General features: G+C 39.3%; 1 protein-coding gene across 13 annotated transcripts in view; it reads right to left on the bottom strand.

The window, feature by feature from the left end:
- Window positions 1-26,005, bottom strand: part of LOC131484997 (E3 ubiquitin-protein ligase RNF113A-like) — a 505,434-nt gene that overhangs the window by 3,051 nt on the left and 476,378 nt on the right. For 12 of the 13 annotated variants that reach the window (XM_058683876.1, XM_058683878.1, XM_058683883.1 and 9 more), the window contains one exon: window positions 9,275-12,831. The exons of the other annotated variant lie outside the window; for it this stretch is intronic. In XM_058683876.1, coding sequence (XP_058539859.1) covers window positions 11,760-12,831 — 1,072 coding nt within the window. In that variant the 3' untranslated portion in view covers window positions 9,275-11,759. Of the gene's footprint in view, window positions 1-9,274; window positions 12,832-26,005 lie in introns of those variants that run through there. 13 annotated transcript variants of the gene reach the window in all.

The following is a 26,005-nucleotide window of genomic DNA, read 5'->3' as shown; positions in this document are numbered from 1 at the left end:
TGAGTTGTGCGCCCCTTAGAAAGTGTGGGTTTATGTGAGAGGAGTGTGTGTGTGTTTATATGACTGTGAGTGTGAGGATGCTCTACTACACACGAATACGCAGGAGTATGTGAGTGTGTCTGAGGGTGTGCCTGTGAGTGTGGTTGTGTTACTGCTTGTGTATGTGTGTGAGAATGTTTCGGCATGAGTATGTGAACGTGTGCATGTTTGTGTATTTGAAGAACATTAGAGAAACTGGATTTCTCTGGTTTGATCTGAATCAGATACTTTAATTAAATACTTAACAATTAGGGTTTAATCAAGTGCTTTAATTAAAATAATCCCATGATGACAAACTATAGTATTATAACAAAGGAATATTTTATAGTCCTCTATCTTAAGAGATTGACCTCATGAAGTTAATCATTAAAATGGGATATGTTGAGTAAGAACTTGTGGGATTTTTGTTAAATCCTATGGGAACTCAATGCTTTTTCTATTTCCTCTTTAAGGAGACAACCCTGTGATCTACAGGGATTTGCTGGATAAATGCATACCTTTTCCTGCCTAATGTCCATGTCATTCCTACTGCTTGGAATATTCTTATCCCACCTCTTTGCTTGGCTGAGGTCATTTAGGGATTCACTGTCTGTCTCCTCCTCTAAGCTCGAGGAGTGTATAGACCTCCCTTTCTTGTTCATTGCCACATCCCAGCATCTAACATAACATCTGGCAGAAATGCTCAAAACAAATTCTACATAGTAATTAAAAAGGAAAGCTAATACCTTTTTTAAAGTATATATATTAAAAATATCAAAAACAATATGACATATATACACATATATAAGAAATGATTACTTTTCCCTAAGGCAGGGCTTGCTTGGTGTGTGATACACACATAGATGCTCAATAAAGAGAAGTCAGTCAGTTGAACCTTGAACTCATACTATCCTATGCCCATGAACAAGGACATTCTAAAATAAGACCACCTGATTACAATACAAATTCTGTCACTTATTAGCTATATGACCTTGGGGAATTCACATGGCCTCTCTGAGGCTCAATTTGCTTCTCTGTAAAACAGGTTTTCTAATGGTACCTTCCTCAAAGCAATGCTACAAGAATTAAATAAATACTTTGCACCATCCTTGGAACATAGTGAGTGCTCAATAAATACCAAAAAGAAAAACAAGGCTATCAGAAATTATATCATTCAAACATTTAACATTTCAACATTTTAGCATTCTAGCCTTCAGAATAGGGTATATAAAAATATGCTTGTAGGGGTGCTTGGGTGACTCAGTTTGTTGAGCATGACTTCGGCTCAGGTCATGATCTGACAATTCATGGGTTTGAGCCCCACATTGGGCTCTGTGCTGACAGCTCAGAGCCTGGAGCCTGCTTCAGATTCTGTGTCTCCCTCTCTCTCTGTCCCTCTCCCACTCGCACTCTGTTTCTCTCTTAAAAATAAGTAAACATTAAAAAAAATTAATAAACATGCTTGTAACCTAACAGTGGGAAAGGATTTCTTCAACAAAAATTTTTTTTAAATTTTTTTTAATGTTTATTTATTTTTGACAGAGAGAGATAGAGCATGAGCAGGGGAGGGGCAGCGAGAGAGGGAGACACAGAATCTGAAACAGGCTCCAGGCTCTGAGTTGCCAGCACAGAGCCCAACACGGTGCTTGAACTCACGGACTGCAAGATCATGACCTGAGCCGAAGTCGGACACTCAACCGACTGAGCCACCCAGGCGCCCCTTCAACAAAATTTCAAAGTGCAAAAAATTAGTGCTTTGATCACATGAGAATTAAGAAGAATTTTGGTCAGTTCAGGTCATGATGGAAAGAGTAAGTAGACAAATGGAGAAGATATTTTTAACATCTAACTGACCTTGATTATTCTAATATCCTTTGATTATTATTTATAAAAGGAAATCCTAAAAATCAACAAGGGAAACACAATTGTGCAACTATGATAGAAAAATGGACAAGGCATATGAACAACAAAAAAAATGTATAGACAACAAATTCCCAAAGGCTAATGAGCATAACTCCTTAAATTAATTTTTATCAGAGAAATGCAAATAAAGAAATAATGAGATATCCATTTATGCCAATTAGTGTCACAAAAATTAGAAGCTGGAAAATGTGAAATATTGGCAGGGATGGGGCATGTAGGGAGTGTAGACTGGCGTAGCCATCTTGGAGAGCTGTCAGTACTTAGCCAACTTAGGTATACACATACCAATTCTGCTCCAGGGTATATACCCCAGATAGATTCTCACAGAGTGTCTTAGAAGATACAGCTGTCAGGATAAACTCAGTTGTGTTGTGAAACAAAGAATCCCCAAATCTCCGTGGTTTGAATAAACACAAGTTCATTTTTGTTCACACTATGTGTCCAGCACGCATTAGCAGGGGCTTCCTTACTCAGCTAGTCTCTTTGGGGCCCATGCTGATAAAGCAGCCTTTTTTGAACATTGCTCATCCCTGAGCCACAGGGAGAAGCAGGTCTTAGGAAGTCCTGAATGGGTGAATAAATGCTCTAACCCAGAAATGACACATGTCACTCTTCATACAATTCATTGGTTAGAATTAGGCACATGGTCCACCTGACAACCAGGGATCAGGAATTATAATCCTACCTTGTGCTACCATAGAGAACGAATCTATTATAAGGGACATATACAAGAATATCCCCTGGAAGGACTCAGAGATGGGAGCAACAGATTAGATATGTACATAGCAATGTGGTTAAATTTTAAAATTATAGTGTTGAATACAAAAAAGAAACAGAGTAAGATCAGATACTATTAGTGTAAAAACACATAAAGATAAAACTGTATACATTTCCATGGTTTCACCCTCTGAGCCCAAGGTTCTGCCTTCAGAGTCATTTTTTTTTTTTTTTGAAGGGTGGTAATATTTTTGCAACTGAGTAGTTTTATCATTCTGTTTCTTGCCTGTAGAATTTGGGGGGTCCAAAAGCCTTACTTCATTTCATCCTTTCCCTGTGCCTTTTGGTCCATGTTGGCAATGTCTGCATAACAGCTGGCAGTGTTGGAATAACATTTTCAAACACTTTGTGAGTCTGCATATATATCATGAGATTCACACCATTAGACATTATGGTCGTCCAAAGATCTCTCCTGGATCACCCCATCTCTATTCCTCACTTCTACTGAGACTGTTCAGGGTATCCATGAGTCACACATGCCTAATCTCTCCTGCAAATTTTGTCCAGCCAGCTATACCCTCGGCCATCTTGCCAGAACACATACTTCTAACAGTGAATCTCCTAATTTTGTCTGGATAGACTGAGAAATTCCAAAATCAAGTCCTGGTTTTCTTTTACTTAATAATTCTCCCCTTAATTTGTCTCTTTCTTTTCCCATTTTATCGTAAACAACAAGAAGAAACCAGCCTGAACTTTGAACATTTTGCTTAGAAATCTCCTCAGCTAAATAACCACAGGTCATCACTTACAAATTCTGCTTTCCATATAACCTGGCAGAATACAATTCAGCTAGATTTTCTGCCACTACATAACAAGGATCCCCTTTTCTCAAGTTTTGAAAATACTGTTCCTCATTTCCTTCTGAGCCCTCCCAGCAGCTTCAGCATGCATTTTTCTACCGACATCTTGTGTATGGCAGTGTATGTATCTTTTAAGACAATACAGGCTTTCTCCGTCATGCTCTCCTTCTTAGCCCTCACCAGCAACATCTTGAAGATTCCCTTTTCTACCAACAGTCCTTTTAAGGAAATCTAGGCTTTTTCTATCATGGACTTCAAAATTCTGCCAGCCACGATCCACTGTTCAATTCCAAAGCCATTTTCATATTTTTGTGTATGTGTTACAGTAGCATCTCCTTCTCAGCACCAAATCTGTATTAGTTTCCAGTGCCTGCCGTAACAAATTACCAGAAACTTGCTGAAAACAACAGAAATTTATTCTGTCACAGTTCTAGAGGCCAGAAGTCCAAAAGCAGTTCCACTGGACTAAAATCAAGATGTCTGCAGGCCTATATTCCTTTGGAGTCTCTGGGGAAGCATCATTCCTTGCCTGGTCTAGCTTCTGGTAGCTACTGGCATTCTTTGGTTTTTGGCTATGTCATTCTAATCCCTGCCTCCATGGTCACATTGCCTGAATTTCCTTTGGGGAGGGACATTATTCGATCTGTAACAAACATTTATAGATATGTGATCTTCTCATATATTATTATAGAAAGTTATTATGCTTGATTTCCTAGTGTGTGACCGTGCTTGCATTCAGGAAAAACTCTACATAATAATCACTTGATCCTTTTGAAGGCTCTACCATATTCCATTTTATAACTCTATTATTCTTTATTTAGCCAAATTTGACCAATAAACATTAGGGTTATCTTATTTATTTTTTTATGAAATTTATTGTCAAATTGGTTTCCATATAATACCCAGTGCTCGTCCCAAAAAATGCCCTCTTCAATACCCATCACCCACCCTCCCCTCCCTCCCACCCCCCATCAACTCTCAGGGTTATTTTCAATCTATCTATATTATTTCCTTATTATAAAATCTCTACATATGTGCACACGAATTTTGTGTACTTGTCCAATTGTTTCATTGGAATATGTTCCAAGAAGTGGAATTGCTGAGGCAAAATTTTTGCATTTAAATTTTTTATTTATCTTATTAAATCACCCTCTAAAAATGTTCCAATTTAAAATCTCATTTCTCATCTAAGAGGGTTTGTCATTCCCCCTATACCCTGCTCAGCTCAGATTACTAACAATTCATTTTATGAGAGGCGAAACATATTATTTTGTAATTTCATTTTACATTGCTTTGATTAGTAGTGGAACATGCTTTATATCTATTACTTGTCCATTTTCTCCTGTAATTATCAATCATCTTTTAGATTTTCAAGAGCATTCATATTTTAAGGTAGTAGCTTTTTTATATTCAGATAACTTTTTATGTAGGCTTAAACCTATTATTTTGTCATTTTGTCATTTTTTTCTCTCAACTCTGTTAATATTGCCTTCAGTTATACAGAGTTTAAAATTTTTAGGAAACAAGATGCACTCCTCTCATTAATGTTTCTGGATATAATATTATTCTAAAAAATAGCCTTTCTAACTCCAGGAATATTGGTCATTACTGGGTTTTTGTTTTGAGTGTTTATTTTTGAGAGACAGAGTGTGATCAGGGGAGGGGCAGAGAGAGAGGGAGACACAGAATCCGAAGCAGGTCCAGGCTCTGAGTTGTCAGCACAGAGCCTGACGTGGGGCTTGAACTCACCAATTGTGAGATCATGACCTGAGCTGAAGTCGGATGCTCAACTGACTGAGCCACCCAGGTGCCCTAAGTCATTACTGTTAATATGACCTTACTTGCAATTACAGAATGGTGAGGTTTAAGGGCGTTCATGTTTTGTTAATTAATTCCTAGGCAGATTCTAGGCCTTCTAGAGGGTTCTTTGTTGTTGTTGTTTTTGTTGTTGTTGTTTTTTTTTGCTATTTTTTTCCTTTCTCTTTATTTTTTTTAAATTTATATCCAAGTTAGTTAGCATATAGTGCAACAACGATTTCAGAAGTAGATTCCTTAATGCCCCTTACCCATTTAGTCCAGCCCCCCTCCCACAACCCCTCCAGTAACTCTCTGTGCTCCATGTTTAAAGTCTCTCATGTTTGGTCCCCCTCCCTGTTTTTATTTTTGCTTCCCTTTCCTTATGTTCATCTGTTTTGTATCTTAAAGTCCTCATATGAGTGAAGTCATATATTTGTCTTTCTCTAATTTCACTTAGCATAATACCCTCTAGTTCCATTCACATAGTTGCAAATGGCAAGATTTCATTCTTTTTGATTACTAAGTAATACTCCATTGTATATATATACCACATCTTCTTTATCCATTCATCCATCGATGGACATTTGGGCTCTTTCCATACTTTGGCTATTGTTGATAGTGCGGCTATAAACATTGGGGTGCATGTGTCCCTTTGAAATAGCATTCCTGTATCCCTTGGATAAACACCTAGTAGTGCAATTGCTGGGTCATAGGGTAGTTCTACTTTTTTGAGGAAACTCCATACTGTTTTCTAGAGTGGCTGCACCAGTTTGCATTCCCACCAGCAGTGCAAGAGATCCTTTTTATCCACATCCTCACCAACATCTGTTGTTGCCTTAGTTGTTAATGTTACCCATTCTGACAGGTGTGAGGTGGTACCTCATTGTGGTTTTGGTTTGTATTTCCCTGATGATGAGTGATGTTGAGAATTTTTTTTAATGTGTCAGGGTTCTTTTTAATAGAATCCAAATATGCTTCTTGAATGCAAGGCTAGTATAAAAATATTCTGAAGAGACATCCTGATCAACATTTTATGCCAAATGAACTTTTACTTTACTATTAATCTGTATTCTGTGTTTATACAACGTGAGCACTTTTTTTCCTTCTGTTCTCCTTCACTAAATGCTCAAATCACTGTGATCAGATGCAAACATAAGTGAGAGGAGCAGAACCTGAGGATCTCACACAGGTCTAGTCTCAAAGGTTTCTGAGTCATAAAGACACGGCGTAATAACTGAAATGTGGCATCTGAACAGTAGTTATTACAAACTACTTAGGTTTCATTTTGTGTAATATTTTAACAAGAATAAACAAAGAAAAAAGCTTTGCGTCATATTAAAACTGAGAAATTGAATTCACATACCAGTTCCAGACAAGATAGGGGTACATTTTTTTTCTCCTTAACTGTTTATTCGGGGTCAGAAAAATTCGAGATAAAGTAAAATTGTAAAAGATGTGCCTTCATATGAGTTTATTTTTCTCCCTCTGAATTCTTAATCAGGTCCATATTTGGATTGTTTGCATTCATGTTAATCACTTCTCAGAACTCTTTCTATCCAATGTTACCTAATATCAAAGGGTGGATGAGAGGTATCAATTAAATTTTGCTCATGCTTACCTCTCGTGGGGATTTCAGACTTCCCTTTTTGGTTGTTATAAATGTAGATCCCTTCAGGGTATCCGCCTTTGCAACACCTGTCATTTTGCTTCCCTCAATGAGGTCATCAGAGACGCACCTAGTTTTTGAGCTTTTCCTCTATCATTAATTTCCTTGAGTCACTGAATAACTTTATCTACCTTCTGCCATAAACTTCTCATTTTCTCTGATACCCTTATTTGCAATAAGTCAACCAGAATTGAGCACAACATGGCTCTTCCCTTCAATGGTGCTGAAATAATTTCTTCTGACTCACGCACTGTGCACTGAGTGGTGATCAAGGCAGTCTGTGATTTCTTGTTTAAACACTTGTATGTTAGATTATTTAACTATTTGTTTAATTGTACCTCACTGAGACTCTGCTCTGTTAAACCTTGTTATCGTTTGAGTACTATTCACTAAATACATCTTTCTCTTAATCAAAGTGGTTCAAGTCAAACATTTATTTCCTTGATTTAAAGATGTACTACCTGCCCAACACACATGTATTTTCACATTTCTGCAACCAGACTATGTCCTAGATTCATCATGCAATTTAATATAGTGTTTTTCTCCAAAAGGATGGTTACTGAATTCTTCGTCTTACGATGAATTCTTAGAATCCTGGAGGTGTGGCAAGACAAAGGCACATTAAACTTGGTCATGGGTTTGAGACATTCATGAATTGCCCTAAGTCCTTTTTTAACTTTACTCCTCAGAACCTCGCCTTTTGCCTTTTGTGCGTTTAGGCCTGAGCTCTTGTGGTTTGGTGTTTTTGACTTTCTTTCCTCTTTGCCATTTCCTTCTCCTGGATCCATGTTTAGAAGGTAGCTAATCCAGGAGACCTACTCTGCTTCACCCACATTTATCAGGTCTTTTCCACTTACACCACATGGCATCTGGTAAACGCCTGCCCATTTGGGTTTTTTCTTAAGTTCTTTGCCCTTGAATTTATGGATGAGTCTTCTATGTTACAGTTTTATCAAAGGTTTTGTTCACGTCAAGGATGGATTATGTGTAAACACTGTTTTCTCTGTTTTGGCTCCTCCTCATAAATGTTCATAGAATTTTTAACTATTGAATCCCTTTAGCTCTGAAAAGGAGTGGGTAAAATGCCAACTTTAAATACTAAGGCTCTGTTAGTTTGACTTTCAAAATGTAAAGGCATCTTTATTAGCTGTATTCTTTTAAATACTTAAAAATGTTTTTAATGTTTATTTTTGAGAGAGAGAGAGAGACAGAGAGCAAGCAGGGAAGGGGCAGAGAGAGAGGGAGACAGAATCGGAAGCAGGCTCCAGGCTCTGAGCTGTCAGCACAGAGCCCGATGTGGGGCTCGAACTCACAGACCGTGAGATCATGATCCGAGCTGTAGTTGGCCGCCCAACCAACTGAGCCACCCAGGCGCCCCTCTTTTAAATACTTCTTTATCAAAATGTGTACCAAATGCAAACATATTTTCAGATATCAAACAGAAGTTTGATAGGTAGATGGAAAAATGTATGGATAAGTATACATTTGTATCTATTAAAATATGTGAGTGATTGCACTTAAGATCTAAATAATTATTAGTATATTCATTTCTATAGACATACACACAATTAGATATGTGATAATGGATTACACAATATTGACCTATGTTATTGACACATGTATAGAAACGTATAAATTTAGGTGTATCTTTATAAACACACATAATCCATTCAGTGAGATGCAATAAAACAGGGTTCAAATTATAGCTCTGCCATTTCCTTACTTTGTGAAACAAAACCATTTAAATATTCTGATCCTGTTTCCACATCTATAAAATGAATATAAAACAATAATGCCTGCCTTACACACAACAGAAGGCTATTCAGAAAACCATTCAAAAACTTTTTTTAAACTACAAAATGCTTTATAAATATTGATGATATTTATTCAAACACTCCTCTTCCTACTCACGAGAAAGATCTCACCTTCTTCCAACAGTATATTTTGTCAATGATTTTGCATCTGGTTTTTTACATCCAATATGTAACACCAAAGATTTGAAACTCTTTTAAATGTTATCATAGGTATTTATGTACAGTAAAATACATAGTATATCTGGGCTTTGGTATAATCTGTGGTTTCAGGCATCCATTGGGGGTCTTGGAATGTATCCCCTATAGATAAGTGTGGGGGGGGGGGGAACTACTGTATATATATTTCATTGCATTGCATTTATTGTATTGTATAAAGTTGTGTATGGTTTTAGAGACCAGAAATATATAGCATAAATTTACAACAGATGTCAGCTTATTTTCAATGCTTTAGCCCAGAAAACCCACAAGGAAAAGCAGAATCTACTTTTAAAAGTTTCATTTATTTCCCACATGTTTAGGTTTAACATATCCAAAATGTGATTTGAAATAATGGCACATTACAATTAAATATATCAAATAAAATAATAAGAGAAATCCTATATAAACATCTGTGGCTAAAATTAAATTGAATACTCAAATAACTCAAAGACCTGAAATATCTTATAGGTTTTCGCAAAATTAATCTGCAATCAGCATGGTCTGTAAAGCATTGCTGTACTGAAGTTTCTGGACACCAAAGCCACCCTAGAAATGTCTCAGGAGAAGGCCCTGGGCATCACTGAGTCAAACACTGAGAACCAACTCCTATAATACATGACTGCTGACACTTGCTTTTATACTCTCTGTTGAGACTTTTAAATGTAAAGCAGCTTTTTCAGCAGCCATGCCCAAGAATCTTCAGGGACTTAACTTCAAAATCGAGTAGGTGGAGTCAATTTGGATAAACTCTTTATCCTGGGAGCTCCAGTCTCAGGTTAAAAATACATTTTCTTTCCGTGTAGGGTGAAGAACCTTCTGGTCTGTGTTGGCTGCTCTCAGGTAGAATGAATACATAGGGTCAAGCAACACCGAATGAAGTACAACTAATATTAGAAAGTAAACTACTGCATCTTTCTTCTTCCCCCTCCCACTCATAAATGTGCCTGCATCCATTTCCTAAATTTACCACTCCTCCATTAAGTGGTAGAGTATAATCCTCCTCTCCTTAAATCTGGAGAAGGCTTGAAAATTGGTTTGTGGCCAGCAGAATGCATCAGAAGGGACACTGCTTGACTTCTGAGACCAGGTAATAAAAGAAGACCTGCTTCGTGCTTTACACACTGGGTTATCAGCCTTCAGGGTTCCGAGCTGCCATGAAAGAAGCAATTATTCTGTTATGGTGTGAGAAAGTCTAACCCACATGGAGAAGACACATGCTAGTGTTCCAGCCAAGAGCTCCAGCTGTAGTCCTAGTTGACAACCAGTATCACTATCAAACACAAGTAAAGATGCCTCCAGATGATTCCAGTCCCTAGTCTTTGAATCTCACCAACTGAGGTTTCAGACATCATGGGGCAGAGGAAAGCCAACCCTACTGTGCCCTGTCTGAGTTCCTGACCCAAAGACATTGTTAAGGATAAAAACATGGTTATTTTTCGTTGCTAAGTTTTAGGGCAGTTTGCATCATAGCAATAGTAACTGGACTACTTCTCCTTTGGATCTAGCTGGCCTCTTGCTTGCTTTAGTCAGGAGAATGAAGACAAAGTGACAGTGTCCTGGTTCTGAACTGGCAAGAGAACTTGCCCATTTCCGCTTAGGTATTGTGGCTCAGTGTCACGAGGAGAACATGCCTAGACTAGGCTGGTGGAGGATGAGAGACACGTGGAACATACTTAAGTAATCCCAGCTGAAGCCAGCCTACATCAGCCAAATTCCAGACGTAAAGCAAAGCCACCTAGCTAACCACGCCAGGGAAATAAAAATTGCGTATTATCAAATGCCACTAAGGTTTTATGGTTGTTTGTTAACCAGCAATATTGTGGCAGGAGATAATCAATACCCCACTAAGAATCCAGAGCAAATAATACACCCTTCCTTCATCTCATATTCCTCTTTATGAACTGCCTTATACCCGTACTTTTCTTCACAGCAGCTTTTCTCAAATTCGTTACCTACTGCCTCTATTTCCACTTCCTTATCTCCTAGTATCGCCTCACCCTTAATAATTCTGACTCCTGTCCTAACCACTATACCGAAACTGCTCCTCTTGTCAACATCAGTTACTCTCATAATGCCAAATGTAATGCATTTGTTGCTTTATCATCTTCCTGGACCCTTTTGCAGCATTTAACATATTAGACCATATTCCATTTCCAAACCTTTTTTTTGTTTTAGCTTCTGAGATACCTCCAGGTTTTCCTCCTACTTCATTAGCTGTTCCCTTTTATCTCTTTTTTCTGGTTTGTTCTTTCATTCGTTCATTTAAAAAATATATTGAGAACCTACTGTGTGTCAAGTATTTGCAGGGTTGGGGTGGGAGATATTTTGTGATCACAGCAGTGAAACGGGAACAAAATTCTTTACAGGGCTTATGTTCTAGTGAGAAGAGAGAGAAACAAGCAAATAACAAGTAAATATATACCAGACAGTGATAAATTCTATGGAGAAAAAACAGAGGAAGGAGGATAGACAGTGATAGGGACAGGATTGGTGTTGCTATTTTAAATAAGGCAGTCAGTGAGGTCCTCACTTAAATGGATGACATTTGCATGGATACCAGGAGAATGTGAGGGAGTGAGTCATAGAGAATTCTGAGGGTGAAGTGTCCCAGAAACACAGGGAACAGCAACTGCAAAGGTTCTGATTCAAGAGTATGGTTAGCATGTCCCTCGGCCTCTTTTTTTTCCTACCCTCTTACTGTACTCATTTTCAAATCAGTTGCTTAGCACAAAATATTTATTTTGAGGTATGAGAATAATGGGAAAACTAAGTAATGGGGATTCGACTCTCATCTAGATCTTCTGGGAAGTTGGAAGCACCACCCTCTTCTGCAGGTCGATGCTTCTCCAACTTAGCCATTAATTCTTTCGCTGGATTGAAGACACCGTTGGTCTGCTGGTCACAGACATAGCAGCGAGGGGTGGTGCGGAAATGCTGCAGTGCACAGCTCTCGCAGAAATAATGCCTGCACTTGGTGACAACTGGATTCTGGAAGGTCTGGCGACAAATGAAACACTTGAATGGTATCTCCTCCTCATCGCTTGCCACTTCATAGTTTTCATCCTCATAGACACCATAGCGACCCTCATCAAGCTCACGTTCGATCTGCCACCCATGCTTGTAATCTGAACGGTCATGGAGGAACTTGCAGCTGTCTCCAAAGCCACAAAAGCCGGTCTCCTTGTAGTCCTTACAAATGTCGGGCTGGTAATCCCAGCGCACAGTGGCACGAAGATGCTCGGGAGCTCGGATGGGGCCCTTCCTCACCATCCCGGAGGAAGCATTGCCCATAGACGTATCCTTGGGCTTCATGTATTTCTTATAATTATTGATCCCCCGATAGATCTTGTCATCTTCCTTGCCCCTTAGCTCTTCCTGGATCTTCTGGCTGCGCTCAAAGATGGCTTGTGCGTCACGCTCCTTCTCTGTGTCTAGCTCGTAGACTGCAGTCGCCCCCATATCCTCTGGTCCCACAGGCTTTGCTGAGCGGGTGGACTTGTACACCATGCCAAGGCTCTGAGGCTCGGTCTCCTCCTCCTTGCTGCTCAACAGAGCAGCCACCCTCTGTTTACCACCACCATGGGTCTTCTGTATCATCGGATTGTGGATCACCCGCTTGTTTTCCGGGCGAACCACTGTGCTGCCTTCGTCACTGCTGCTGCTGCTGCTGCCGTCTCCAGACTCCTGGTTGCAGATGGGGCGCTTTCTGCAGCCTGCAGCCCCTTTTTGTCTACCAGGCTTTTTGAAGAGGAAGGTACACACCTGGTCTGTCGTCTTTCCCGGAGAAAGCTGCTCTGCCATTTTAGAGTCCCAAGCTCCAGAACGGCTGTGGTGTGCTCTGTATTGAAGTTTTAATAAAAAAATAAAAATAAAAATAAGAACAATAAAATGATCCTTCACAAGTATATATCTCAATTTGGTACAGTTCTTTAGGGTATGAGGAAAGGAATGCCTTTCAAATCGCATCTTGGGTCATCTGATCAAGTCTTCTGGAGCGTGGTCTCTGGCCCTGACACAGAGGCTACGTACTGCCTGGGTTTTAAATGCTGATTCTTCAGAGTTCAGTCCCTCTTTTCTCTCTATACTCAGGCCTTGAGTTAGCTCATCCATTTTCATAGCTTTTAACGCCATATGTATGCTGACAATGCTTAAGTTGACATCTTTAGTCAATACCTTACTTCTGAGCTTCAGATTTAAATATCCAAATGCACCCTTGATATCTCCACGTGGGCATCTCTAACTTACCATGTCCAAAGAGAAGTCTTTATTGCATGCACCAGCAGACCCCAACTCAACCTCTTCCCCCCAGTATTTTCCATCTTTGGAAATAACTATCTACTCAATTTCTCAAGCCATAAGCCTTGATTCCTCCTTGATCCTCCTTGATTCCTCCATTTTACTCATATCCCAACTTCAACCTTTCATCTTTTAGACTTTACCCCAAAACATTTCTCATATCCATCAACCTTTTTCTTTCTTTCTTTTTTTTTTAAGTTTATTTCTTTTTGAGAGACAGAGAGAGAGACAGAGCACGAGTGGGGGGAGCTGCAGAGACACACACACATACACACACACACACACACACACACACACACACACACACACAGAATCCAAAGCAGATTCCAGGCTCTGAGCTGTCAGCACAGAGCCCAACGCGGGGCTCGAACCCACAAACCATGAGATCATGACCTGAGCCAAAATCCAACGCTTAACCAACTGAGCCACCCAGGTGCCCCAGCATCCACCTTTTTCTTTATCCACTCCTCTCAAGCTGTGCCAAGGCATCAGCATTATGTGCCACATTCATGATATTCATGGCCAGTAGCAGCTACATAATGTAAGAAAGCAGAGGTTGATCTACACTGTACCATCACACAAACTCATTTAACCAAAATCAATTTAAGATAAAACAAACAACCTAAAACATGGACGAAATGCTGGCAAGTTTGACTTTTTCAACTAGTAGTTCTATATTTCGCTTATAGAACTGTATTTTTTCTGTGGTACTGAATATATTCCTATATGAGCTTCAAAAAAAAAAGAAGCAAATTTTAGGTTGAGGCAATATTTAGAAGAGTGGAAACATCTCAGTGTTTTTTCCAAAGTCACTTTCATGTGTACGATTTTATGATTTTTATGTGTTCTGAGTGACAATTCTGGCCCATTCTTACTCTAGACCAGTTTATTAAATTATCGGATTCCTGGTTTTTACAGTGCGAATAGAGATTTTTTATGAACATGAATAACTATTATTTTAATAATAACTCACTGTGCTAAAATTTGGCATTTAAATTTATAAATAAGATCACAGCTGCTGACCTCTTTCAGCAAAGAAAAGAACAAAAGGAGTTAGCATCTCATTCTGAGAGTCCACCTAAATCAATTAGGATGTTAAATCCATGCATAAAATAATGTTTAATAAAAGTGCTTTAAAGGGAAAATTGTCTCGTTTTAAATTGAATGAATACAAAAGATGACACGAAGTTCCCGGATTACTGCTATGAGGCTTTAAGACACCAGACTCAGGCATTGCTAATAGTTCAACAGTAATTGGAATATTAATAGGATGTGTCATTCTGATTATATAGAATATGCATCAGAGTATTTTACCTGCCTCTTCTGGATTGATTGGAGAGTGGCAGAGAATAATCTGATTGTCGCTTCTCTCAGTTTAAGAGCCCCGTTTCAGAATGCTTACTCGCAGACTCTATTTGAGGACACGTTAAAAATAAAACCAATGCATTTATAACCTAATTAGCTGGTCTCCATTGATTCATGTTCCAGATATTCAGTGTGCATAGCATTACTGTTTTCACGAACTACCTGTAAATATATGCTGGGTGGCACACTGGGCTAATGCACTAGTCTCTCCTTAGGGAACTGAACTAGCAGCTAATGTAGTCATCACTGAAGTACTATGTTTTGCAGTTTTCTACTAGTCAATACATGTTAATAAGACTTCAAAGTTTTATTTATCACTTAATCTCAGCCAGGTCCTGGGCTCTGTACGTAACATTAGATTAGAAATGGCTCCTGTGTAACGAGTCTACTGTCTAAAAGTAAAGGAGCCTTGACCTTTGAACAGCTGGCTGTCTCCGCTCAAGGGTATAAGCAAGAGGTCAGGGGTTCACTGGAATTGTGTCATTTGAGTGTAACCCCTTCAGGGATGTGGACCCAGTCACAGGTTCTCATTGTGCCCGGCTTCGGAAACGGCAAGTGCCCTTTCAAGTTTGTCTGCTGCGAATTTATCCACAAAGTTTCATATAAAAAGAAAAAAGAAGTCAGACCAGATGATCATTTCAGCATTCTCCTGACTTAAAAAAATATCAGAGTCCAGGTTGTATGTTCAGGAACGGTCATACCTCTCTAATTACATCAAGCAAACTGGTGAACTTTGCTCTCAAAACACGCAACCGTTCCTTAAACCGTGGAGAAATGGCAAAGCTCAACTCCGGGGCGCCGATGCAAACAGAGGCTTAAGGATGTTAGTGGCTTTGAGGCTTGAAGCTCTGGCTCTCTGGGCTTACATAGGATGTCATTGATTTACTCCTTCCACAGAGGTGAAGAGAGAGGACCAGGGGAGATAGGTTTAATTAATCTTAAATATCTCTGCAATTTAAGAATTGTAGGCCTGGAACAGTTCCTGTACTAACATGATTAGCAAATATTGACTTTTGAATACAATAATAATGTGTCATCTGAAACCCTTGATAAGTAACTTAAGTACTTCCTTAGCTTGCATCTTATTAAATTAGATGAGGTATGGTTGAGGCACATTACACAAAGACATTGAAATGAAAAATCAGACCTAAGGGTTTTAACATTGATTTTAAGAGAGCTAAAAGTCACGAAAACATATATGCTTCAGTTCTGCAACCTATGAATGTAAGCTGTCTATTTCCTCTAGATGGATTTTTTTAAAGTACGTAGTAATTTTCATGGTGCAACTGTAGTAAACATTTACAATTTGTGACCTTTCTGACAGCTGTAATCAATCATCAGATTATGTATGATGACCATATAATTTTAGTTTTATGGAAGGTTAACTTACACAGATTATGAGCTTTTGATGTTAAAATATGGAAGAAAGAGCCATGTCATACTAGTGTGCCTGTGAATATGGTAAGGCTAATCTACCCAACCCCCTTCATAAGGTTTAACTTAAAAATGTGTACAACAAGTCAGCTAAGGAAAGAGTTTTAAGATGTAATACTAGTCAGCTGCAACCTGACAAATCTTACTGTATTGATTAGTTTTCAAAGGCTGTATGGCATGTGTACTCTACTTAACAATAGAATGGGAATGAGGGGAGAAAAGCCTCCAAATGTCATCAAAGCAAATGGTCTGTGAATGTTGCTTCAAAGCTCGTCATTAGTTGCCAGGGTATTTGGCCACAAAGCTTGTAAAGAGGTTTCTCCGGAGGGGTAGGTATGACAAAGTGCACTTCTTGGCAAGAAGACTTAGGCACTCAAGTAGCAGCACACATTAATTCTTGCTTGATTAATTCGAGGATTAACATTCTTTCTGAAATTTTGCCTGCTTTTTATCCTTTTCTTTTTTGAAACCAAGGACAGACCCCAGGCCTTTTCTGTCCTTTAATGAAACTGCAAATTGACTTGTGTTCAAATGGTGCTGGAGTAAAATGAACAATTAAAAATGTATTGGTAACAATGAGATGTATCAGCCAATCTCTTTAAGGATTAATTAGTGGCAGGAACAATCTTTCTTATACAACATACCAAGAAGAATAGAGCAGTGGTGGGTGAACAAGAAGGTGTCAAAGGTTTTTAATGTGTGCATACAAATACATGTATGCACATATCCACACACACACACATATGTAGTGTGTAGTGTACAAGAATATAGGTACGTATATGTCAGCATCTGTACAGGTTTAGACCGAAAAAATTAACTGCAGCTTCCTTGGAGACATTTATTCCACCTTAGTTAGGATGATTCGACTGTTGCTGATTAGTGATCCATTAGTTAGCTTGAAGGCAGCCAACAGATTTTACTGATCGTAATTTATCATTAAAGCAGAGAAATGCTTTAGGTATTTAAATAATGTATGCAGATAAATTCACTCTTATTTTTTTAATTATCCACCTGTACCAACCTTGTAAGAATCTTTGCCCCCTATCAAAAGTTTGCTCTCTGAGGAGAATTTCAAAGTTAGCCTAAAAGGAAAAGCCCTTCTCCCTGGTTGCATCTATCGATTCTGCCTTTCAACCCACCCCCTCTCAAAATGCTCGGTATGTTTCAGGTTATGTCTGCAGTTCTTAAAAAAACTTGAAATTATCTCTACATTTGCCACTGCAGACTGAAGGCTTATCTTGCAAAATATGATACCTCTGTCATTTCTTTAGCAAAGATTTCAGATACAGTAGGGATAAATTGTAGTCCCCAGAGCCCACTGTAAAACTTCAGGGAAAAACGGACATAGTTCCCTTCTTTAAGACCTGTTTAAATAGATGATACTCTAGAAAATGTCATTTTTGTTAGGCTGCCCTAAAGTCAGATCTACTCCATGCCACCAATGTGCCGAGTCAGCATAAAAGGGCATTTAGCACTAAGGCATTTGGTAAATACTGCTTTATTGTGCTTCATCCTCCCTACAGGGCATTCTGAAAAGATGAATAAGTGTGAACAGGAAGAACAAGTTTCCAGTCCTGTCAAATTAATTAGACTAGTGTAGAATGAAGTGAGGTTTGCCGTTAGGTAAGTTGAAAACATGTAAAGAAAATCATCCAAGCAATCTGAAAGGATTTTAAGAGAGCAAAACATCCTCATGAATTTTTGTATATTTGCATGAGAGATATTATATATATGTGGATAACCGTGTTGCACATAAAAGTATATAGTATCTGAACAGAAAATGGTCTATGTGTTTATGCAATACATACAACATATCCCAAAACATACATGGCCAGCCACAATTTGAAAGGAAAGCCGTAATTCAAACAATATCTATTAAGGGGGGGGCGGGGGTGGGGGGGAGAATAGACCTGACCCTTTTACTTACAGGAGTAAACCCTGGTTCCATACTAAGAACTGTATCAGGTGAGCTTATTAAGAGATTCATGAGTGCACAGGGAGCAATGCAATTTGGTTGTTGTTTCACCAGGTTCCAGCTGGGTGCTTTTAGCCTCAGACCTTACGTAGGCAAAGATACAGGAAAGGGAGAGTTACAATGTGCAGCAAGGTGCTCTTCTGAATGCAGGGCCTTCAGTTGGTAGTTTGGGCTAATTTTAAATGACCTTTTGAGATACGTTTCCATGTATTTCACTCTATTCTGGAAAATTGATTTTGGTAATTGAAGTAATCAATTTGTGTATCTATAGAGCATTGACTGCTTTGTACCACCGCCACAAAGCAGGCCGGCCAAGGTTCCATGATGCAAATTGATGTTTTTATATCGAGTTCCGAAGGGGCTGGCTGCAGCCACCCTATTTGTCCTACTCAGGAGAAGTAGTTTCTCCCCACAATCATGAGACCAATGCCCACTGCATTAGTTTAAACCTTCTTAAACCACAGTATTTCCTGAATCACATAAAGGTTGGTAAACGATTTTCTTTTTGCAAAGGACGTGAGGTCCTGAAACTTTTCATATATCTAGCCTTTCTTCCTCACCCTTCTCCTCCCCGCCACCCCTTTTACCTTTCCAGTCTCCATGCACCTCACCCTCTTTAACTCCACTTTCCTGACCTTTTACTAGTTCCCTTTCTCTACTACCTAGCATCAGTCAATGTTGATATGCCACACTCAGGCCCTCTTCTGTCAAAACAAAGAGAATCTACAATTGTCATTTTTTCTTCTGTGCTGCTCACTCTATCTCGCTGCACCTTTGGTAGAATTCTACAGCTAATTCCAACTCTTCCATACCATCAAGTGATTTTCCCAATTGACGCTCCCATTTCATTTGATTTTTTTCATAAACAGGGTAGAGGAAGGCAGAACTTCTCTGCATCTGAGTCTGAATGCTGGGTTTGATTTTACATGTAACTGACAAAAACGTCGCCTGCAAAGCGATGACTGGAAGACATCAGAATACTTGTTTCGGCAGGTGACACCAGGACAACTTCCTTTTGGGTGTCAAAAGTGTGTTTTAGCTACCTTTTCTTTTTCAGGCAGACTCAACTGTCCTTCCACAACAGAAGCAGGACATGTCATCTCCCAAATGAAAGAAATTCATGCCCATGATGAGTAACATTCCAATTAAAATTCATCACTAACAGCAGGCTTTTTATCTTTCTTGGACAACGTGAATCATTTTTGGTGCTGGGAAATGTGCTTCATAAACCTCCATTGTCGTAGAATGTCTACTTCCACGAGAACTTGTTTTATATTAGTAAATAAAACATCATCTGACATTTTTGTCACTTCTTATGTCTGGGTGCTGACGAAAATAATGGGAATGCTCGGAGGTTATGGGACATTGTTTATCAAGGAATGTAGGTGACGCCACAAAGTATAAGTAACGCTATACAGCTGGATGATTGATCCCTGCTGCATATTTTAAAGCTCCTTTCATTGCTTATCGAAACCTTTTAGGTAATGCACTCCTCTCAGATATCATTTTATGTTTGAAAAGCTTTATAATTCATAATGAAAAGTTGCTTAGTTACCCCAAGTGAATCCATAGCTTCAATTATTCTCTGTGAAAATGGTTGGACTCCATTTTGACCAATGTTTATGGTGTTTGGCAATTTTTCAGTAGCTACTTTGCTCTGATATGATTAATTTCTTGCATAATACTCTGCTTTGCATGTGTGGAGCTGAAATAATCTTAGTAGGCAGAAAGGAAATGAAAGACCTTGTGTGTTTCAGTTTTGGAAACATTTGAAACATAACATCATAATGTTAAGAGTGCCAAAAACAATACCAGTTAGGCTGGATAAAGACAACCACAAGAGACACAAATGTACTGATGAGACCCAGCCTGGGACAGACAGCCCTTGCCTCATTCTGTGGCCAGCTTGCTCTGCCTCGAGACATTGAGGAAGGGGAGAAGACAGAGCCCCAGAATTTACCAAACTGGATTCAACTGCCAGAAAAAATACTGGCATCTTCTCATTAGTATCATTTCCTAAAGTTATCGTGGGCCTCTTTCTTTGACAAAATCACATAAAACACATCCTCTTACTCGTTAAGTGGCTACATGTGAGGTTGCTGCCCCTTGTGCAGAAAGGTGGGGGACACGCATAACTGTTGAATAAATGAATGAGTTCATTCATTCAGGAGCATTATGTGTGGTGACTACCTGACCTTCTGGCTTTGGGAAAATGTTTACTGTCCCCTGTCTTTAGATGATTTCTGTTGCTCTGATACTCCGGAGTGCCTGCATTTTCCAAGTTTCAAACACTGTCTCTTTTCTTCAACCCCTTTCCGATCAATGGTGTAAGTTGTGAAATGACGCCTACAATAGAAAGCCTGGAGGACCGGCAGAAAGAACACTGGTCTTGAAGTCACACCAACCCAGGCTAAAATGTGGTGAATTGCTGGCTTGGAAGCCTCACATGGCCTCAGTCTGCCTCCATGAAAAACAGGAATAATGATATAGTCTCTGTTCTAGGCATACTCATTTCTTTAATGCTCTAGTGGTACTTCTTGTAGTACATGCCAGGTACTACTCCAAGCATTCAATGCACCGATGAGGTAGCTTCTATTACTACCCCCATTTTACAGAGGAAGCAGCTGAAGCACGGAAGTGTTAAGCAATCTACCAAGGATCACAGAGTTAGTACGTGGCAGAGCCAGGATCTACAGTCTACCTACAGAATCCGCGCTCTCAACCACCATACAAAGCTGCCATCTGTAATGGTAGCTGCCATTACTGTTATTATTAGCATTACTGCTGCCATCATCGCTCTCATTACTGCTACAACCAGAGGCACCTGGAAGACCTGGTATCGGTGGAGGTAAGTGGCCCAACCTTTCACTTTTATCTCAAAGCCTGTGGACACTGTCCCAACTGAGCAGCCCAAAGCTGATGCCACTGCACAGCATCCTCAGCTCTGTTAAGAAATACGTGTGCATATGGCTCAAGGGCTCAAGGACGCTGTAAGTCATCGAATTTTCATTTCAAACACACAGGTATTCTTGATGTGCTAACATATTTACTTCAGATTTTCACCATTCGATATATTCGTAGGGCAGCTTTTATTATAAAATTAATTTACAGAGCAAAGCCATCTTTTTATTAGAAGATAGCTCCTTTAGTAGCCCTTCGTTACACAAACAGCAGTAACAAATTTTCTCTTCTTTTTACAATGGAAATCGGCTGAGCCTCCCTCAAAGAGTATAGCAACTTTTCCCCTGCTGAGAAGTGAGAAAATAACATAAAATTTCTGCCATGATAAAACAAAATAAGACAGAGAGACCCTGGCTTTGTCAGATTTGCTTTCCCCAACAGAAGTCCCTGAAATCAGTGGGAATCGGGGACTCCACAGAACGTGGAAGTAAGTGTATAGCTCTGCCAGATGAACAGGGGATGGGGAGAAAGGCCGAGGCAGTCTCAGATCAGAAAGTCTGTTGCTGGACCTAGAAAAACAAAGCCTTACACTTCCAATCACAGCTGATTTTGACCTAATTCTTGTGAAACAACATAAGACCACACAGAACCTATCTTCATTTTTTTTTTTAAGTTTATTTATTTGAGAGAAACAGAGAGCACACAAGAGTGTGAGCGGGAATGGGGCAGAGAGAGGGGGAAAGAAAGAATCCCAAGCAGGCTCCATGCCGTCAGCACAGAGCCCAACATGGGGCTCAGTCCCACGGATTGTGAGATCATGACCTGAGCTAAAATCAAGAGTTGGATGCAAAACCGACTGAGCCACCCAGGTGCCCCATTTTCTAAACACTGATCAGCAAGAATAATTTACTTCAAATTTCTGTTTGTAACCAAAGTTCATCCCTTACCAAGAGCTAGAAAAATGGGTAAATCAGTTACAAATGGGAAATATTCCCAAAAGGTGTATGTAGAGCTTTCTCTCGCTCTCTCTCTTTTTCCTATTCATGGTATTTATAGATGAAATGTCCACAGTATCTATAATCCTTCAAAAGTGGTGGCATGCTTTTATACTCCAACCTGGAAATATGTGGAAGTAAAGGCATCATGTAAACTGTGCATAGGAGTACACCCTTTCATGGACCTACAATCGAGACCAAATAAAAAGTCTGGCAAATTTCACAAAATTCTTCCAACACAAGGCATACTTATGTTTGAATCCCAATGAAAAGAACTGGAATGTAGTCATATAATAAAAAATTTAATATCTAGTTCTAACAGCACTGAATTTACATGAGATGAGTAGGTAGCATTTGGTTACCAGAGAGTAAGAAAAATTTTCAGAAAGAAATGTAGGGACAAGATTACCAAAAGCTGAAATCTTCAAAGTCGTCTCTGCCATGTATATTTAGGCATCACAGATGACTTTCCACATCTAAAATGCTGGTCACTTCCCCAGTTACAAGAAAATGCTATGTGTACATCTTAATAATTCAGTTCACTAGAGTTTTTCTGTTTCTCCTTCTTCTACTTCTAAAACAAGATATTTTTAAAAGCCTAATGTTGTAAGCATGGGAAAAGAATAAGACATATGTATTGATAATCTGAGATAGATGATATTGTTTTAAAAAACTGGTATGTCAAAAGCATATGCTATGCCTCATGGCCAAGATGGAAATGTCAGGGGTTTAATTGGCAGCTGTGAATAGCAGCACCTGCAAACAGCTCAGGGCTTGTTCCTGTGGTCTGGCAACATTCTTACTTTATGCTTTAAATAAAGGCTTACTCACTGGGACAGAAGTAACTGACAATGGATGATTGATGATTGCCCATCACCCAATGGCTGACATCTACCGTTCACCAGGTCCGTTTACGAGTGCACATCCAGATTTCATTAACAGGGGCACGACATCCAGGGGCTGGCCTGCTACAGATGGCTACTCAGTAACCTAGTTCAGAACGCCTACAATAGTCTGACTTCTTTTTAACCTGGGAAAATAGAGCACTGGGGATTCAGAATTCTTTAGGAAAATAATTTTTTCTTTTTTTTTTTTTTTTGGAAGATAATTTTCAAAATTCCTTTTTTCCTGCTTGTTATGTTGCTTTTTGTGAGAGTTTGGTTTCATGTTCAATATCAGGTTGCCTTTTACATTTCTCTGATTTTTACTGCAAATGGGCTTTGCATTTGAAAGATTTGATATGAGGAAGAGGCGTATTAAAGGAGTTTACTTCTACTTATTAATTCATAACACTCTCATGTCCAGGGGGCTATTTAAGCTTTGAGTACAATAATGTTTACTATTTTAATTAGGAGGAGCAAAGACAGTGCAAAGAAATAAATCCACAGTGCAAACAAATGGCTAGCATCCTTTTCCACACCTGGACATCCATCAGTCCACAGCAGGCCTCTAGGCATAGCCAAAAACACACAAGCAATGTTGGAAAGAGCACTGGTATAGCAAACCTTTCAAAATATAGTGCTAAATTAAAGCTACCTTGCAACTGTTCAATAAAACCCAGAGTATCTCCAGGCTGGTCTGTTCTAGGATGAGGCTAACATTTAGCTTTAATTTTTTTCTGCGTTTCTTCTCCCTAAGTCTGCCTCTCCCCAGCTACAAACCTGCACTACACATCTGCCTTGACTAATTTTTTTTCTCCAACTAAGTTGTGAACTTTTCTGAGGCACTTACAAATCTTTTCAGCTTTTAGTGACTGGGCCATGGGTTATTTCATGATCTACCTTTTGGACACTGACAGTTCCCACATGCAGTTTTAGGAAAGTGATGAGTCATTTTAATGAATGGTAAGTAACTGGGTCTTCCCCTAGAACTGTGCTCAGGGACTAGTATCTGTTCAGCAACAAATGAACACATTTCTACAAATAGCTGTATTATAGGCTTTTCATTAGCCAAACTTGAATAAAACAATTTGTTTGTAGCCCTTTCTGAATCTCACCATGTTCTCCTGAGGGAAGTAGGGCAGGCATCAGCATGGTCATTTCACAGCCGGAGAACTGACGGAGAGCAACGAGGCAACTGGTCCCACACTGCACACCTTTAGTTATAGCACAGGAGCCTGTCTGAGTATCTGTAACACACACTTCGCCCTCACTGGGCCGTTTGGCTAGTAAGGATCATGGGCTGTATGCCACATGTCACCTGCTTATTGTGGTCCTTGACTAATGTGAAACCACAGCCAGATAATGGCTGTTCTATTAAATGTCCTAATTCAACCAAACCCATTTTGTGAGTACCAGTGGACAAGGATAGAGTCCCAAGCATGTGCAAAAGGCTACACTGGTTACCAGTCAGTACACAGTACATTATTGCAAAATAAGGGAGGTTTGCCTTGCCTGTGAAATTGCTACTTTTGAATATGCATCCATCTAGTTGGCTTTCCAAATTACTTTTTTTTTTTTTGCTATAAAATCTGCTGTCTCTCTTTTTGTTTAATTGCATTCAGTTTTACAGTCTCTCCCAGGAAGAGCAGCTAATTATAATATATTTCAACAGAGAGAGAGAGAGAGAGAGAGAGAGAGAGAGAGAGAGAGAGAGAGACAGACACAGGTGTTAGCTAAGATAGAAGTCCTAGTTTTAGCCTTGACAGTTCATGCAGTTTAGCTGGATCTTGGTGTAAAGTCAGCAGACCAGGCAAGTGCAATTTCATTGTTTTAGGTTTTCCTGGGTTGGTAGGGGATCACAGGACTACAGATTTAAACTCTGAGGTTATGAAATGACAAAAATGATTGATAATAATGACTGATGGGGTTGAGTTTTGGTCTTGTACACAAGAAAACCTGCTTCATCTGTAAATCCAAGTGAACCAGACATGGAAAGTGGCTAAGACCACTTGGACAAGCTGTCAAACATCTTGGGATTGAAGTGTCTATACATTTGCTAGCTATGTAATCTTGGGCAAGTCATTTAACCTCTCTGCTTTTGTTTCTTTATCTGAAAATTGGGGTAATAACAATTTCAACCTGTAGGTTGTTGGGAGGAATAAATGATGTAACCATGTAAAATACAACACTGTGCCCAGGGCACAGCTAGATACACTCATTATTTTCAGAGAATAATTGCACTGCAAAAGGCTAAGATCCCTGGGACAAGAGCAGACAGAGAAAGGGCAGAAATTAGAAAAATATCCAGTAGAAAATTCTCCCCTAACAAATGCTAGCATTTCAGAATATATCCGAAACAAATGCTTGCTTTTGAAATAAGTGGGTTCCTCCTATATTAAGATCATTTTAGTTTCCATGAACATGGCATTGACAGTCAAAATATACAATAATTTGTTAAAATAATCTTCAAATTATTCTGATGTATTTGTGTACATCTCTATATGTGTATGTGTATCTTTCTTGTAGGATTGGAGTTAGTAGGGGGCCATATTACACAGGCCACATAACCGAATGATTTGCTGAATTTCCCCTATTCTAACTGGTTGTTTTGGCCAGGGCCAGCTCTGGCTCAACTCTGTTGACTGTAATTTCTGGGCTGTTCTCATAGGGCCTCCTAGGGAGTTACCAATTTTTTTTCCAGGCATCTGCTAAGTGCAGTCATGTATTATAGACGTTGCCACTTCCCTATCCCCGGAATACAGAAGATGCAGGCAGAATCCGAATACTAGTTGACAAAATTGCCACTGCTAGTGATGAGTAATTGAAAACAATTTTAAGACTACCCTTAATACCTGCATCTGTGCGTAACACCCTTCCTTAAATGCTGCACTGGGCTTCTTTGCTAAGGATCAAAAGTCATCATGGCTCATTCCCTTCTCTGACTCTCCAAATTCAACCTACCAACCCCCCTTTTTAATAGTTGTCATTTCTATTTTCTCCTGTCTCTACTTTTCTAGCTAAGCCCTACATCCTCTTTTGTTTGGACTATATAATGGCCTCCCAAATAGCCTTACTCATCCTTGTTTCTCTCCCTTCAAATTCATAATCCAGCCTCCAAAGTACCACTGGAGATATCTTTCTTAAAGCCTAAACCTCAGCCATGGT

The sequence above is a fragment of the Neofelis nebulosa genome, chromosome 9 (genome assembly GCF_028018385.1).
Source record: "Neofelis nebulosa isolate mNeoNeb1 chromosome 9, mNeoNeb1.pri, whole genome shotgun sequence".
In the NCBI taxonomy this organism is placed as follows: Eukaryota; Metazoa; Chordata; class Mammalia; order Carnivora; family Felidae; genus Neofelis; species Neofelis nebulosa.
The sequence above is the reverse complement of the archived record's forward strand: the minus strand, read 5'-3'. Positions and strand labels throughout refer to the sequence as shown.